This window comes from Mustela lutreola, chromosome 15 (assembly GCF_030435805.1).
Source record: "Mustela lutreola isolate mMusLut2 chromosome 15, mMusLut2.pri, whole genome shotgun sequence".
Taxonomy (NCBI): Eukaryota; Metazoa; Chordata; class Mammalia; order Carnivora; family Mustelidae; genus Mustela; species Mustela lutreola.
In genome coordinates, this window is record NC_081304.1 from 45110411 (window position 1) to 45128146 (window position 17736).

General features: G+C 51.9%; 1 protein-coding gene across 4 annotated transcripts in view; it reads right to left on the minus strand.

Moving 5' to 3' along the window:
• The window catches only part of SLC43A2 (solute carrier family 43 member 2), a 40175-nt gene continuing 22439 nt past the window's right edge, over positions 1-17736 (minus strand). For all 4 annotated transcript variants that reach the window (XM_059147583.1, XM_059147582.1, XM_059147581.1 and 1 more), the window contains 9 exons: positions 11714-11806; positions 10107-10240; positions 9819-10021; positions 9206-9352; positions 6432-6570; positions 4942-5071; positions 2954-3027; positions 1500-1623; positions 1-957 (listed from right to left, as the gene is read on the minus strand). In XM_059147583.1, the coding sequence (XP_059003566.1) occupies positions 796-957; positions 1500-1623; positions 2954-3027; positions 4942-5071; positions 6432-6570; positions 9206-9352; positions 9819-10021; positions 10107-10240; positions 11714-11806 (1206 nt within the window). In that variant the 3' untranslated portion in view covers positions 1-795. The remainder of the gene's footprint in view (positions 958-1499; positions 1624-2953; positions 3028-4941; positions 5072-6431; positions 6571-9205; positions 9353-9818; positions 10022-10106; positions 10241-11713; positions 11807-17736) is intronic.

A 17736-nucleotide genomic window follows, 5' to 3' on the forward strand; every position in this document is an offset into this window, starting at 1 on the left:
TCAGGGGTGCCCTGTTGGTGCCGTTTTAATTCCCTTCAGGTAACAGGCTGGATGGAGGGTGGCAGCGGAAACACTCCTGGCCCTGAGGGAGGAGGTGAGGGACTGCTCATTAGCCTTGTCCTTGGCTCCTGAGCGATGCCTGACTATCCAGCCCTCCATTCCCTCCCCAGGCTTTCAGCCGGCGGGGGGGCTTCTCCACAGGCCTGGAACAGGAGGACAGGTCATGGACAGGCCACAGGGGGCTGGAATTACAAAGGAGTTAGCACCAACAACAGGAAGCGGGTCCTTCCTTCCTCAGGCAGCCTCCGACTGGCCAAGGGAGGAGGTCGAGGGGCAGGCGAGGGGGTGCAGACGATGAGAGCCTTTGTCCTTGGGCAGGTGTGGCCAGTGGGCATGCGGCCGAGAGGCAGGTGGCAGGCAGTAGATGGCAGACCCCACTGCTTTGGCAAGAGGCAGAATCCAGACATATGAAGGAGAGAGCCTGTCTGCTGGGCTCCTTCTTGCTCCCCCTGCAGGCCCCACTGAGCCTCAAAGCCCAAGGGCCCCTCTAGGATGGCAGAGCAAAGCCCACAGCAGCCCTTGCTTCCGGCACTAGGAAAATCGCACATCCGGGCCCTCTCCAGTCCTTCCGCTGCAGAGCTCCAAGGCAGGACTGGGGCCCTGGGAGGGAGCGTGGACTCCAAAATGTGAAGGCAAGGATCCTGAGGGTGCATGGAGGTCCTCTGGGATGGGGAGGAGGACACTGGTGAGTCACTGAAGCAAGGGCAGGAGACCATAGTTCTGAGGTCGTGGGAGCTACACGAAAGCCTCCCGGTTGGAGGAGCCGTTCAGCTTGAGGAAAAGCTTGTCATCCTCCCTCTTCTGCTGTAGCTGCCTCTCCAGCTGGCGCCGGTAGCAGATGAGGTAGAGGGGGAGGCAGAACCCCAGCATGCTCAGGACAAGCAAACCCACGTTCACCTAGAGAAGCAGAAATGAGAGCTGCCATCACACGAGGTGGGGGACCGGGCAGGAGCTGCGGTCTTTTGCGGAGCCTGGCTCAAGACCCTTCCCCACACTCCTGTTTGGAAAAGGCGAGGTCACAGGAGAAGAAAGGAAAAGCTGAAACTGGAAGGTTCAAGCGGTCCAAGGGCCCGTCGTTCCACATTCCAGCGTCCGAGTTTCCCAGTGTCCACAGCTGCTAGGAAGCCCTCAGGGCCCAGGCCCCCACCTCTGACCTACTGATGTGAACATCCAGGGGTGGGACCAGGACTGGGGCAGGCTCACAGTACCTGTTTAGAAATTATAACCTTTGGCGGGAGGGCTACCCCAACCTCAGGTCTAGAAAGGATACTTTTCTCCTCCTGCCCAACCCCCAGTCTCCAGAGGACCCTGAATCAATCCTAACCAAAGCTCCAACCTGTCTACTGCTGGGGTTCCAGAAGCTGCTAAGGGATGCCTCCTAGCTCTGAGTCTGCAGAGTGGGGCTGATGCCACACCCCACTGCCCCAGACCCTTCTTACCCAGAGAGGGTCTCCTTGGAGGGGACCCATCATGGCCAGAAACAGGGGCTGCTGCAGTAGGGCGAAGAGTGCACTGACCAGCGACTGCAGTCCCGTGAGGCTGCCGAACTGGGTGGAGGGGTACCTGCCGGGACAACAGACGACCTGTCACCACAGGTGCCACTCTCAGGCTTTCCAAATGCCCCCCAGTCCCAACCTGGCCCCAGGTGTCCTGGAGCCTCCAGGCAGCACGTCAGGTGCCAGAGCAGAGGCGGGAGCCACCTGAGAGAACGCTGGGGTGCCTGCTTGAGATTTGTTTCTGCTAAGCAGATCTGCGACTGTCAGTTTCTCTTTCAGACCAGTGAGGGCCCAGATTCTGGAGGATCCCACCAACCCATGTATGCCCCAGGTCCACGGTGGGGCTGGACAAGCTGAGGGGGACGAGTGGTGCCAGAAGGAGTCTGCAGCTTGGAAACCGGGCCGAGGGAGCAGGTCGGAGGCCGGCCCTGGCTCAGCTATGCCCTCATCTAGAGGAGTGTTGTGTAATCACGGAAACTCGGCATCACACTCTTGGTGGACTTGCACATTCTGCCTGGGCAGTGGCAACTTCCTCCTGGCACTGGGTGCAGACCTGGAATGACCCCCGTGGGATGCCGAATTCTGACAAAAATCTCAGCAGATGTCAGGCTTTGCAGCCCCAGAGGAGGAAAGGGATTCCCAGCGGGGAACCAACGGGTCTTCAAGCAGGGACACACAGCACATGGTGCTTGGGTTCCATTTTTTTTTTCTTTTAAGATTTTACTTTTAAATAATCTCCGCACCCAATGTAGGGCTCGAACTCAACCCTGAGGTCAAGAGTTGCATGCTCCACTGACTGAGCCAGCCAGGTGCTACCCCGAGTTCCACTTTTGAGCCAAACCCCAGCCAAAGGGGGAAGGATAGCTGTGGTGGTTCCCTCTGCACATGTGGCCTCTTGGAAAAGGAGGCAGGTTTCATTTTAGCCCAGGACTGAGAAGGCTGTGGGCAGAACCAGGCCCTTTCGGACTCAGGGTGAGAGCAGTCTAACACACTGTGGGCTCAGTTACCCGCGTCACTGCCCCTGCTGGGGGCCATTGGAACATCAATGCTCAGCTCTGGGCAGCCAGAGCCCACCCCTGCCCTTCCTGTGAGCAGCCAGGGGCAGTCCCAGGACGCGGCCGAGTGGCAGCCCGGAGGCAATAATGAGCACTGACCCTGGCTTGAGGAACTGACTTCGTGCTAGATGCCAAGGCTTGTGGGCACCCAGCTGTCTCTGCCCGCTGACCCCCCTCCCGCCAGGTGTGACGGTCCCTTGACACAGCCAACAAAAATCTGGTGCCCATCCCTGATACAAGATGGCAGGCTGGCCCCTTCAGGACTTCAGTCCCACCACAAACCTCCCCCTAGGCCATTCCCCTACCCTCGGCGCCAGGCCACCCACACCACCCAGCACTTACACAGCAGCATACAGGCCCCCAACAGCAGAGTGGATGAATCCTCGCACAATCGTGTGTAGGATAAAGGAGAGGATCTGCGGGAGGGAGAGCAGAGTGTGAGGGTCCTCAGAGTTCCTGGGTCCTGAGCAGCAGGAGCACTGGCAACCCAGTGTGGGCTCGCACCAGATCTCTAGGGCCCATTCCTGAATTTTCAGGAATTTTGTGAGCCAGCTATTAAAGACAGTCATGACTAAAAATTAAATTTGTAAACTTACAATTACAATTAAGTTATATTCAAGAAAGCTAACAGATATTCAAAACTCATCGTTCCTTGATTACTTCACTACATTTTACTATTATCTGTGCTCGGGAGCTTTTTACTTCTCCTACAGTATTGGCGGGAGTACTGCATGATGGCATGTCCCTATAATCTCTGTCCCATTCCTCCATGATCAGTGACTTCATGCTGACTGAAATCAGCCATGATGGAAGCATTTACACCATGGAAATTGGCAAACACTGAGTAAAGGCCCCTCCCACCTCCACCGAGAATCAGTTGTTCTATGTGTTATAGACACAGCACTACATAGGAGGTCATTAATCGTGACTTGATCTCCTGCTTTGCTGACCTGAGGCTTGTGCCCAGAGATCTCTGTGCCTGGTTACCCAGGGCCCATAGAAAGCTAGTTTTCCTGCTCCCCTCCTGAGGAAAGCTCAGCTTCTCCAAAAGGCCACCACTGGCAGGTTGAGCAAAGGTCTGAGAAGCACTTGTAGAGGATTCCCAAGAATCATGAGAGCTGGCCATTTTGCCACCAGGACCCTTTGTTTGTCCTTTGCATATAGTCGTGCCATCCTGCTTAGCAGCCAGGACCTATTCACCAAATGTGGGAGGTGGAGGGGACACTGCTCTCTACAGTGTCGAAAGAGGGCTGTGCCCGACTGTGCATGCGCGCACTTGCGAAGGCTCCCCCTTCCCACTTCAAATGTCTAATTGCCTCTTCAGAACTTCTCTTTCAACGAGAACTAAGTAAAACAAAAAGCAGGTGACTAACTCTACTGAGCATGGCCCCCTGACCGGCCAGCAGAGAGGGCAGCTCTCTACCAGGAAGCTGGGAGGGCACCAGGGACGCAAGGACACTCTCCCAACCCTCCAATGGTTTACTGTGGTCTGCACAGACAGTGTTGGCATGGATACGGACTCATATCACAGAACACCCACGGGTGGTGCACACCTGGGTGTTCAATGCACCTTTGACAAGGGCACATGGCCCCTTGTCAAAAAGAAGAGACTCTCACTTTCCTTCTGGACCTGGCCCAAGATACTATCTGAACTGGGTTAACCCATGTGGCAACAACACCATCACTTATGACCCTTCGAAGTTCATAAACTTGGGGATTGGCTTTAGAACACTTTCACGGATCCAAGGGTAGAGCTGGGCAGGTGACAAATATCTACTTTGCTCCCAATCTTTGCCAAAAGCCCGGTTTCAAAAGCACCAGAAATCTTACAGAAAGGAATTAAGCTTTTGAACCCGGATTCCAAGTGATCATCACTGTCTTTCTCACTCTCTACAACACCAACACCCTGCAGACACTCTTATACCAGAGAAGCAGATGGCCCCACCAAGGCCATAGATTGGCCAGACCTCTTTGGACACATGCAAAACCAAGCAGCCATACGAATGCCCCATGTAGTTCCAGGGAATGGTATGATGGTGGTGTTCATGGTATGCAAGATCCCAAAAGGCCATGAAGCATGATATGCCCTCATAGAAAAGAGTTTCGGTGAAAGGCAATCCCAGTTTCATTTAGAGCTCACCCCCAGCATCAAGCACAGAGCCCGGCAGGTAAGAAACCCTTGGTAAATAACAGTGGGCTGGTTGATTGCTTGGTTGAATTAAATGAATGAAAGTCACCACTGTCTTTGTGGATGGCTTCCATGACTCATCATGTACCTTTAAGTCTCACCATCCAATACCCCACCTGGCCTCTCCTTTGCCCATACCCACCTGTAGAGGCAGGTTGGGAATGAGACAGGTCACCCCAAAGCCCACAAGCAGCAGGTTTGTGAAGGCGAAGGCCCGCATGGCATTGGTGACTTTTTGGATCTGCCGGTCTCGTTTCTTCTTGGTCTCGCCTCTGTGGAGACAAGAGCACATGCTGGAGCTGAGGGATCCTTGGGGGAGGGTGGGCTCTCCTAGGAAGTCAGGCTTCAGGAGCCACGGTCTGTGCACAACACAAGACTCCGAGACTAATTCAAGCATGTCTGAGGGACTGCCAGGGTTAGACTGGCACTCGGAACACTCCCATTGCACACTCTTGACTGAGTGTGAACCTCCGTGGAGAGGTCGACTATGAGAACGTAGCTACCAACACACCACACTGCCTCAGGGAAGGTCGAGCACAAATCGATGGTGAGGCAAAGAGCGGAGTGTGCCCAAGTCAGGATGTGGCAAAGCCTCATTTCATCAACATGAACTGGCTCCAACTTCACCCAAATCCTGCAGGAAGCTCATGATAAGCCAGATAATAAGTCAAATAAGGGAGGGAGTGGATTTCCCCTTTGGGGGCAGGAGGGGGTGAAGGAGAAACAAATATGCAGCAGATGGAACCGGAATGGGCACAAACAGTCTCTTGGCTCTAGGACCTGACCTAGATAACAGAGCATTCTCTGTAATTATTTCCTTGTGAATTCACCATTACCGTTTCCAGGCCCACCGCCCACACAGATACCCCACGGACAACTGTTCAACATCCAAGGATGAATGCCTAGTGCTGGAGACCTACGGAGCGTCCCAGGCCCACCGCTTCCTCACTGTGTGACCCCCAGCAAACTCCTCACTTCAGTTCCCGCATTTGTAAAATGGGTATAACCTTAACACACACCTCATAGAGGTGTTGTGAGGCTTAACTGAGATGCTGTGTTAAGCGTTTGGCCCAGGGCCTACAGCAATCAACAGCTGCTTATTATGTTAAGGTGGAGTCATGGAAGATGGCACTTAACTCATTCTCTGATCTTGGAGCCCAACCCTTACAAAACCGGGGCTCCAGTACCTTGCTGAACCCTGACAGTGATGCACAGATCCAGGAACACGCACTGCGGGTAGAGCAACGTACCCCTCCCATGGAGGGAGCCGACTTCGACCGCGTTGGCATCGCTTGGCCTTCGTGCCGTGCCGCTCATCGGAGTGCAGGCCTCACAGCAGAATGGCCGGACACCCAATGTCTGCACACAGACCTTCCTCCACTTCCTCTCCTTTTTTCATCCAGCCCCCGCTCCTTACTTTCGAGGACCAAAGAATCTTCATAACGAAGTGATACGCTTAAATGCAGGCTGAGCCCCAAGAGCGAGACTGCCTTAAAGCCCTGATGAGAAGCTCTGAGCATGGCCCACTCTCGCCTCTCCTGCTTACTTCAAAAGCTAAGCTGCCCAACCCTGTCTCTGCCTTACAGCAGACTCGGGGGGCCAGGAGTTGGCACCCAGACCCTGTTTACGCACTGGTTGGTGTCTTTCTCCTCAGGCTCCTCTGAGGCATCTTCACACTCCTTCAGCCTCCAGTCCATGATGTAGCCAATGACAGGAGCCGTCAGCAAGCAGAGCAGCTGGAGGACACCGAAGATGGACGTGTAGAGGCCAACTGGGGAGGAAAATGGGCTGTGTCAATGGGTGGACCCCACGAAGCCCAGAGCAGGGACCAGGCCGAGTCTGAGACTTCACAGACCCTCCTGGGGTCTTCCACAGACCACCCCCTGGGTCACTGTGGGCCTTGAGGAGAGCCTAGACACTTGAAACTCTGAAATCAAAGCTGGAGCAAGAGGACGGCACCCCATTCCCTTCTCCACATCTGCTTATTTCCAAGAAATGGCTAATGAAATCCAGTGTGTCACAATGACTTCCCCGAGAGCTCCAAGAAGCGTCTATGACTTGGGAACCACAAAATTACCAATGCTTGGGACTGAGGCTTCATGTGTGACTAGCTGTTAGTTTTCTGCCTCTAGAAATATACCGGGAAGGCTCACTCATTGGAGCTCTGATGTAAGGGCTCCAATCTTCAAAGAGCCTTCAAATTATGACGGGGATTTTTTTTTCAGGCAAACAGAAGCTGAGTTGACTGCCCCTTCCCCCACCCACAGTCCTGGCCAAGAGGGATGTTTTTTGGTAAAACAAAGACTGTCTGGAGGAGATGTTACAGTGTTCTCTGACAATCCCGCTGCTTACCAGTGGCCATCACTGCATCAAGAAAGCAAAAGTAAAAAAGCAGAAAGGAGAGAGGTTAGGAGCAGAAATCTCAAAGGTTGTTATAGGGAAATGTTAGGGGTGGGGGTGGAAGCAGGCTAGCTCTGGGCCCAGCACACAGTCCACGTCCCACCAAGATCTGACTCTCAGAGAGCCTGGGGCAGGGCGGTAGGTGGGGGAGCAGGGTGGGGGAGGGGGTGGGGGGGTGGGGAGCGGTGTGGGGAGGGAAGTCAAGCTTTAGCCAGGCTTCTGGGAATGGAGGTGGGTAAGCCCCAGCACAGGCATCAGCTGGGGGCTTCCTGTCTGCTGAGGCCTCAGTCACGTGCAGCCGGGGCCTCGTCACAGGCAGGCTGGTGAATCAGGCCCCTGGTACCCATGGAGCAGCAGGATGGGGAAGTGGTGTACGAGCCAAAGGCTCAGCAAACCCGGCCCCTCAGGAACCCTGCTCAGTCAGTTCCCTCCCACCGGCTGGGCTCTCTGAGAGAGGGAGGGGAGGGTTAGGGAGGGGCAATGCATCCGCCCTGACCCCACCAATGTCTGACACCACAGGCCTCCCTCAGAGACCCTGCATTCCACCAGCAACCTGGTCCTAAGGCAGTCCCTCCAGGGAACAGCCGGCTGGGGGGGGGGGGGGGGAGTCTGGGGCAGAAGCTCACAGAAGCAGAACGGGGAAAACCAACGCCCTATCAGCTACAGATTGAATTTCCTGGCCCAACTTCTCTACTTCTTGAAATTGACTTTTTTTTTTTAATTGACTTTCTGAATATGGGAAACAGTTGGAAAAAAATCCCTCTTCGGCAGCAAAGGTTTCTTAGAGAACTGGAGTAAAAGTTTGAGACTCAGTGGCAGGGAGATCTGCCTTCCCCAAGCCAGTGCAGGCCCTTCCCTGCACACTCCAGGGTCTTTGTGTCTCTGGGCCTGACTTTGTAACAGAGGCTGTTTAGACATGATCCATCAACTTTCCCCAAAGCGCGGCCCACAGAGTTTGAGTGTTACACAGTAAAAATATTCTATGGTAGAAATTTGGGGACACATCATCAGACAGAGCTAAAGAGCTCACTCTTTCCTCTGGGGCTGTCTTAGGGCCTTTACTGTGTCAGAGCTCATTACAAAATTTTTCAAAGGCACGTGACAGCCCGTGCTTCTCCACTTTGCTTGGTCGCGGGATGCTCCTTTCCAAGTGGAACCAATGCTGTCTGGGTCCCTTCATCATCCTTCCTTTTTATTAAAGCTTGATTTCTTTGCCCCCTTTACAAACTGTATTTGACTCCTTGCGATGCCTAGTGTAACTTCCCCTAGGGAAAAACAATTAAACCAACAAACAGTTGCACACCAACAGGGCTGCCAATAAAAAGGATTTACTGACTGTTTGTCCCGCTTGGGGATGACTAAAGCTGACTCAGCTCAGGCCCTGAGGAAGTACTGATTCTCTTTGTGGAATCCAAACCTCTAATCAGCTGGAGACCTTGTGTACTGTTTTAGAAAAGTGGCCATGCAGTATCATCTCTGTTTACCAAATTTAACAAGCCTGGACGGATCACCCACACCTGGAAGCCTCCAGCCCGCCCTGCCCGCCCAGTTCAGGGGGCAGGTCCGGGGGCGGGGTTGGGGGGGCTGCCCCTGGGCACAGGCCTCTCCGAAAGCCTGGCCTCCAGGTTCCCCAGGCGGGGAGGTGCTGGGCTTTGGGTCGGCCTGCCCATCAGCTGAAGCACTCCCCATCCCGCACACTGTTTTCGTTGGTGAACACGCAAGTCACTGGTGCCCCTGAGGAAATGGAAAACATGCGCCCCACACCCTGAACACGTGTGTTATTTCCGTCTCCCTCCCTACTCCCTGCCCAAACCAGGACATTCTAATGGCAACAGGAGAGAAGCAGTGGGGCTGGCCGTGGAGAAGCCTTCTCAGCCCGCTGTTTCTGGTCCAGCCCGGCCTAGCACCTCACAGGCGGTGGGCCTCCCCTCTGGCGAGAGAGGGTCCCCACCGCTCGCCAGGTGCCCTCTTGGGGGACCGTGCACGGGGGACCGGGGGCCGCCTACCTACGTCCTGGTCGCCGCTGACCAGGAACTTGAGGATGTTGTTCATGGCGCCCATGTAGAAGATGAGCCGCAGCTGCGTGATGCACATGGTGAGGAGGCTGAGTAGCAGGATGGGGCTGAACACGCTGTGCATGAAGGAGGGCGCCGCTGTGGGGGAGAGTGGCGGTGCTCAGGGGGGCCTCGGCCCACAGCCCTGGGGCCACAGCCCACCCATACCATCCAGGCTTATGGGGAGGCCTGGTTGGCCTCTCAGATCACCTCGTGCTGGATGCAGGGATGGGCCTGCGTGAGGTGCAATGCGTGGGCCCTGGACTTGGGCCACCCGGGTGTGGGAGCTGAGCTGGATGAGCTCCTCACCCATTCGGGGCCTCAGTGTGCTCATCTGTAAACCCAGGTGCAGGGAGCCGCCTGCCCTCTGGGGACGCATTGGCAATTGCCTGGGACGGCACCCACAGAGCCCTCGGTGGCTGCTGGGCCCCAGTGAAGGGGACTGGGGCTTCCTGGTCCGGCTGGCTGCCTCCTCCCCAGCACTGAGGTGCGGGTATGGGTGCGGACCCTACCCCCCGGTGACATCTTAGGCAGGACTTGAAGGTGAGGATGGTAAGGTGGGTACCTGCAGCATCCGGCTTGCACTTAACCTCCAGGTCGATGGTGGACAGGCACAGCTTATGGCCCTCCTGCAGTGCTGCCTGCTCCTTGCTGTTCCTCATGGAGCTGCCCACGCTGAGACGGCGCCCCACCGTGGTCACCTGCTTATAGAACTGCTTCCCTGTGATCTTGTGGTCAAAGCCCAGCCAGCTGAACTTGATCTTCACCCTGTAGGCCACAAAACAGTGTCCACAGGTGCCCCCCAGGACCCTGGCCAGGAAGGAGGTAAGGGGAAGACACTGTGTCCACTTACGAATAGTCCATGTCCTCCGGCCCTGGGAAGGGCTCCAGGGGCCAGTTAAAGAAGCAGTTGAGGAAAACCAATCCAGAGCAGCTTGCCCAGACCACAAGGATGATGATGAAGGAGACACCGAAGTCATAGATGACCTGACAGGCACAATGGGGTGGGCACAGGGCCATGAGGCAGAGTTAGCAGAGGGAAGGTAAGGCAGGCGGGTGGGCGGGGGGCATTTTGCAGCCCTCCTCTCTCCACACTGAGCTGCGTGAGAAGGCACAGCCCTGCCAGCCCAGGGGGCCAGTCATCAGATACCCTGCATTCCAATAATCCCAGCTTGCCCTGGCACTTTATTAACCCTCTGTCTCTCCAACTCGGGACAAATGCCACATCCTAGGGAAGGCCTTCCCTGACTGCTCCCGTCACTGTCACATCACTAGTTGCCAGGGAACAGCCCTGGCTGAGATTATGGACTTCTTTTTTTTTTTTGAGATTATGGACTTCTTGATTCCTTTCCTTGTCTCTTATTAGTCTGCTCCCTGAGAACAGGAACCTGCTAGCCTCGTCCACTGACGGGCCTTGAAGAGTGTCCATGGCAGATGCCAAAAAGTATTTCAGGAATGAACAGATGATGTCTCCCTTTGCTCCTCTGTGAAGTGAGCGGAACACTGGCATGTGCCCTCCTGGTGCTGTGGTGGGGGCTGGCAGGTGGGACGCTCAGAGGGACAGGGCCTGGCAGGTAGGAAGCCTACTGAGGTTGAGTGTGGTAGCTGTTAGCTGTTGTGGCCACTGCCACCATTTATTTCCAAATGACAGTCCGCAGTGTCCTGGCAGACTGCTGCCCAGCCCCCACTCCTGGCGAGAGGAGTGGGGGAGCAGGGCAGGGCAGAGGCAGTAAGACAGCAAGGTGGAGGCGGAACTTGGAGGCTTCTCCACACTCCAGAAGTGTGAGAATCCCTAGAAGGCTACAGGATGGCCGGCCCCACCCCCTCCAAGTGCCTGGATTCCCTGGTGACCAGCCCACATCGTGACTCCTTCTCCTCATCTCCTTTTCCTGCACTGCAGGAAAGGGGATTTGACTTGTGTTGAAGCCAGAGGTGGGAGAAACCGCTCCTGAAGCCCGACAAGAGCAACAGTATTTGGGGTGGAAACCGGGAACTGATGGACTGTGAGGTGTTTGCTTCCTCCTGACCCTGCCGTGACTTCCATGGGCTCAGAATCCTGCCTGCGAGGGAAACAGCTGAACCAATTTAGCCAAGAGCCCTGCTCCAGCCAATGGGGAGTAACAGCCCAGTAACAACAGAGGGGCTGGGTGGGGGTGGGGGGGTGTGGTTGACTGGAGACAACTCAGCCTTTTCTCTACCGCAGCCCAGAGACGGCAGAAAGGCAAAGGCGGCCTGCGGTCACGCCCTGCACCATATGCTTGAATCTTCCCTCCCCACAGCCTGGTGGTTTCCTTCCTCACCCCCGTGGTGCCCAGGTGCATCCTCCCAGGTGTGCGTGGTGCGGGAGGGGCAACCCCAGCTCCCACAGTTACTGCCCTCTTCAGAGAAGGCTGAAGGAGCCTCAGGACGGACCTCAGCTCAGACACCAGGGCCAGAGGGGGAGGCTGGCCACATCCTCACCTTGATTCCAGGGAAGGTGACTGCGGATGAGGCATAGGATCCAATCATCAAGGCAATAAACGTGGACCGAAGGTCGCCAAACATGTTGGGTAGCTGAAAGACAAGAAGCAAGGGGTCCCGCTTAAAGAATGGGCAGTAGACTGGTAGGGGGCAGTAGGGGAGGGAATCAGGGTCTCTTCAGCCTCCATGTCTTATCTGCTCTCCTCCCTGGGTCACTGAGGAGCAGTAATTACGCCTCATTGGAAGCTTTTCCTTTGGAACTGAGCTTGATAAGGGAGGCCAGATGAATGCTAAGCTCCGACTCCGGATGTAAAGACAGAGCTGTTAGACTTCCTGGCTGGTGACTGTCCCTCCTCTCTTCAGGCACAAGCCAGAGACCTTCCTATCTTTGCAGGGTTTACATTGAGCTAGCAGTGAGCAAAGCTGGGAGCCTCAGGCATCCCTCAAAGGGAGCAAGCCTGTTAAAAATAAGAATCTATTTGGGGATGAGAGTGTCACTGTATAAATAAAAGTATCAGCGTCCCAGAAGAACCAGATGTCAGCAAAAGCTGCTTTCTGTTCTGAGACAGCAGGCTTCTGGAAGGTGCCCATCAGAAATCTACAGTTCCCTCAGGGCTGACAATGGGGCTAGCCTGGGATTGCTGCTTCTGAATTTCTAAGTGCAAGGAGGGCTCTCCCTCTCCAGGTGATGGGCACCTGAGAAGACCGATGGCAAGGAAAGACTCAGTCTGTCTTCCCAGCGAGGTCCCCATCACCCCTCACATCAGCTCACGAACGGCCTGATACAACTTCAAAGCTAACGCCCACCCTGCCCCTCCCACCCCGTGACTCCACACCAACCGAGGCATGGTACACACGACAATGTATCACGGATTCAGACATTGGGCAAAGTATATCCTCCCCAACACCCAGTTCATAGCTGTCTCTCTGGCCTCCAGAGAGACAGCACCACCATGTTGGGCGTCTCTCCCATCTCAGGCCCTCGGTGTCCTGACCATTGGGAATCCCTCTCTGTGTAGCAGTGCCAACCTGCTGTTCATATGGACTTCATCTAGGCTCTCCCAATTCCCCAGAATCATACTGGTTTTCTTACTCATGGAGCACTGCTGCCTGCGCAAGGGCATCCACTATTGCTGAATGGAGGCAGTCTGAACTTGACTATTCCTGCCCCTTTTACTGTTTGGCCAACAGTAAAAATAAGGAAGGGACACAGGGCGCCTGGTTGGCTCAGTCGTCAGGTCTCTGCCTTTGGCTCAGGTTCGTGATCCCAAGGTGCTGGGATTGAGCCCCGCATCGGGATCCCTGCTTGGCAGGAAGCCTGCTTCTCCCTCTCCCACTCCCCCTGCTTGTGTTCCCTCTCTGGCTGTGTCTCTCTCTCTCTGCAAACAAATAAATAAAATCTAAAGGGGGAAAAAGGGGGCGCCTGGGTGGCTCAGTGGGTTAAGCCGCTGCCTTCGACTCAGGTCATGATCCCAGGATCCTGGGATGGAGCCCCGCATCAGGCTCTCTGCTCAGCAGGGAGCCTGCTTCCTCCTCCTCTCTCTCTCTCTGCCTGCCTCTCTGCCTACTTGTGATCTCTCTCTGTCAAATAAACAAATAAAATATTAAAAAAATAAATAAAGGGGGAAAAAAAAAAGAAATGAGTAAGGGACATCACCAAAATGAAACGCTTTTGTGCTTCAAGGGGTACCACCAACCAAATGAAAAGAAAATACACAAAAAAGAGGAAATTTCTGCAAATCATACATCTGATATGGGATGTGTGTCTAGATGCTATGTCTATAGATAAAGAACTCCTGCAACTCAATAATAAGGTAAGCTATTTTTTTTAAATGGGCAAAATATGTGAACAGACATTTTTCCAAAGAAGATATACAAATGGCCAAAATATACTCGGTATCATTAATCAATAGGGAAATGCAAATCGGAACCACAATAAGATACCGCTTCATTCCTGCTAGGGTGGCTATAATAAAAAAATCAGATACTAACATACACTAATGAGATTGCACAGCAATCAGAAACCCCATCTGCTGCTGGTGGGATTTTAAGATGGTACCTGGCCACTTTGGATGAGAGTCTGGCTGTTCCTCAAACAGTTAAACACAGAGTTAATCATATGACTTAGATATTTCACTCCTAGGTTTGTACCCAAGAGAAATGAAAAACGTATGGATTCACAAAAACTTGTCCATGAATGTTTATGGCAGCATTCTTCACAATATCAAAAAAGGGCAAACAACCCCAAATGCCCATCTGTGAGTGAATGGAGAAACAAAATGTGGTCTATCTCCACAATGGAATGGTATTCAGGCACAAACAGAAACAAAGCAGTGACACATGCTGCAACACGGATGAACCTTGAAAACATTAGGATAGGTGAAAGAAGTCGCAAAAGACCACATATTGTGTGATGCCATTTATATGAAACGTCTGAAATGGGCAACTCCATAAAGATAGAGAATAGATGAGTGGTTGCCCAGGGCTGGGGTAGAGGAAGCTGGGAGTAAATAGGGAGGAGATGCTAATGGGTACAGAGATTCTATTTGGGTGATGTAACTGATTATGGTGATGACTGCACAACTCTGAATATACTAAAAACCACAGAACTGTATACTTCAGGTGAATTGTATGGTACGTCAATTTGTCTCAATTTGCTGTTAAAAAATACATGAGTAAGATATGTTAAGATGTTTTGGCATCCTGGGATTAAATAGGAACATGAATAAATTTATAGTATATGGCCAATAAACCATTTTATGGCATGGGGCCAGGGTGGCCATCCAGGCTTCCCCCAAATTCCTAGCACACAAAGAGCTCTTCTTCCAGCCCTCACGTAGAGTGGACCCTCTGTCCACTCAGGCTTCTCAAACAGGGTCTAAGGCGGAGAAAGAGCATAGAGAAATTCCCCCCAGCAGGAAACGGAAGAAATGTGACATGTTCCTCTGTGCCCGGGGAACCCTGAGGTAAGACAGAAAGGTGCCAGTCTCACTCTGCACATCCACTTCCCAGGTACTCTGTGGTTCAGAGGACTGCTTTGGTTCCTGAGTTCATATATTTGGGCTGCCCTGTGCTGGTTGACCCAGTAAGGCAGTCTTGTAGGGGAGTCACTTCTGGGAGGTATTCTGCCTCAGAGAGAATCCAAAGATTTGTTTTGCTTATATGGAAAGAGGGAACCATTCCAATTGGGGATGCCACTCCAGTCACAGGAAATGAAGGCAGAAAGGGGTCAAATGGGCTTGGAACCCAACCAGAAGAGCAGATAGAGGCCAAGTGCCTGGTATAGGAAAGGCTACATGGTACAAAGTCAAGCCAGAAAAACGCTCTTGGTGCTGCAGGCACCTTTGGGCACAAAGAATGTCTCCAACTTTTCACAGGTCTGGGAATACTCTAAAAAGGCAGACAGCTTGCTAGCTAGCTAGCCCTTTTCCTTCTACCTTCTTAAGCTCACAATTGCCTTAACCCTAACCTAGGACAGAGGCCAAGAGAACAATGGACTTGGGGCTAGCAAACACCATGGGTTGTTTCTTTATTTAGGGGTGCCTCAGATCCAGGACAGGGAAGAACAGGAAGCTGGGAAAGGACACTGATTTCCCATTGGCCCACTGATGAGGCCCTCGCCTTCATACCTAGACAAGGACCGGAACCTTTCAGCTGCCCTCCTTGCTGCTTGGCCTCTCCCTCCCTATAACACTCTTAGCAACACCAAGAAAATTCTCCCCAATATGTTATTTTGGTCAACAGGGGGATTCCTAGGGGTCGTAGAGCCTCAGGTCAAACCATACTACTACACAGCCTTCGAGCCAACACCTACATCTTGTATTTAAATTAGGACTGTTTTTCCTGATTAGAAAAGCAATTTATGGGGATGCCTGGGTGGCTCAATCAGTTAAGCAGCTGCCTTTGGCTCAGTTCACGATCTCAGGGTTCTGGGATCAAATCCTGCATTGGGCTCCCTGCTCACTGGGGAGTCTGCTTCTCTGCTTCCCACTCCCCGTGCTTGTGTGCGTACTCTCTCTCACAAATAAATACAATCTTTTTTTTTTTTTTAAAGATTTTTATTTATTTGTTAGAGAGAGAGAGAGAGAGAGAGATACAGAGCGCAAGCACAGGCAGACAGAGTGGCAGGCTAGAGGCAGAGGGAGAAGCAGGCTCCCGATGTGGGACTCCATCCCAGGACACTGGGATCATGACCTGAGCCGAAGGCAGCCGCTTAACCAACTGAGCCACCCAGGCATCCCGATCTTTTTTTTTTTTTTTAAGTGAGTTATGTTCATTGTAAAACATCTGAAACAAAGTATACATAAAGAAAGAATAACATAAAAATCACCCTGATATAGTCAATGTTACTATTTTGATATATTTACCTTTAATCAGTTTCCTACAAATACCTGTAACTTTTAAATAAAACTGGGATCATATGCTACATATTGTTTTACAAAATTTTTTTTCTTTTACTTGATATGTTTTCTTTTTTCTTTCTTTAAAAAATTATTTAAGGGCACCTGGGTGGCTCAGTTGGTCAAGTGACTGCCTTCAGCTCAGGACATGATCCTGGAGTTCTGGGATCTAGTCCCACATGGGGCTCCCAGCTCTGCAGGGAGGTCTGCTTCTCCCTATGACCTTCTACCCTCTCATGCTCTCTTTTACTCACTCTCTCTCTCTCAAATACATAAATAAAATATTTTTTTAAATCATTTTAAGATTTTTATTTTTTATTTTTCTTATTTTTAATTTTTTTAAAATATTTTATTTATGTATTTGAGAGAGAGAATGAGAGAGAGCACAAGAAGGGGAAGGGTCAGAGGGAGAAGCAGACTGCAGAATCATTACCTGAGCTGAAGGTAGTCACTTAACCAACTGAGCCACCCAGCCACCCTTATTTTTATTTTTTTTTTAAAGATTTTATTTATTTATTTGACAGACAGAGACCACATATAGGCAGATAGGAAGACAGACAGAGAGAGAGGAGGAGGCAGGCTCCCCGCTGAGAAGACAGCCCGATGCGGGGCTCCATCCCAGGACCCCAGCATCATGACCAAAGCCGAAGGCAGAGGCTTTAACCCACTGAGCCACGCAGGTGCCCCTTATTTTTATTTTTTAAAGATTTTCTTTATTTAGGGGTGCCTGAGTGGCTCAGTCCTGGGCTCAAGTCCCACATTAGGCTCCCTGCTCAGCAAGGAGCCTGCTTCTCCCTCTCCCTCTGCTTGCTGCTCCCCCTGCTTATGCTCTCTCCCACTATCTCTCTCTCTGTCAAATAAATAAAATCTTTTTTAAAAAATTAAATAAAAATAAATTTTTAAAAGACTTTATTTATTTGAGAGACAGCGTGTACATGCTAGCAGGGGAAGGAGCAGAGGGAGAGGGACAAGCAGACTGTGCTGACTGTAGAGCCCCACATAGGGCTCAATCCACAACCCTGAGATCATGACCTGAGCCAAAATCAAGAGTCGGCTGTTCAACTGACTGAGCCAGGTGCCCGTTTTTATTATCTTTTATTTTTAAGTAATCTCTACACCCAGCATGGGGCTCAAACTCATGACCCCAAGGTCAAGAGTCTCATACTCCACTAACTGAGCCAGCCAGGTACCCCTGTAAATGTTTTCTTAGTATTCACCTTAAACATAACTTGTAATGACTGTCTGGTATTTCCTTATCTGGATGGTCTGTAATTTATGCAACCATTTCTCTGATGTTGGAACTGAGGTCCTTTTTAATTAACATTCTTAAAGATAAACATATGTGTACATAGCTATTATTCCCTTAAGGTAAATTCCCAAAAGTAGAATCATCAGGCAAAAGGGAATACACACTTTTAAGTTTCTGTGATATTCCATGCCAAACTGCCTTCCAGAAAACTTATACCAAATGGTAATTCCCACCAGCAACATAGTAGAGTGTCTATTTCATGGTATCCACTCCAGCACTGTGTGTTATTGTTATTTTTAATATTTGCCACTTTACCAACATCCTTGTTTTATTTATATTTATTTATTTATTTAACATTTTATTTATTTGAGAGG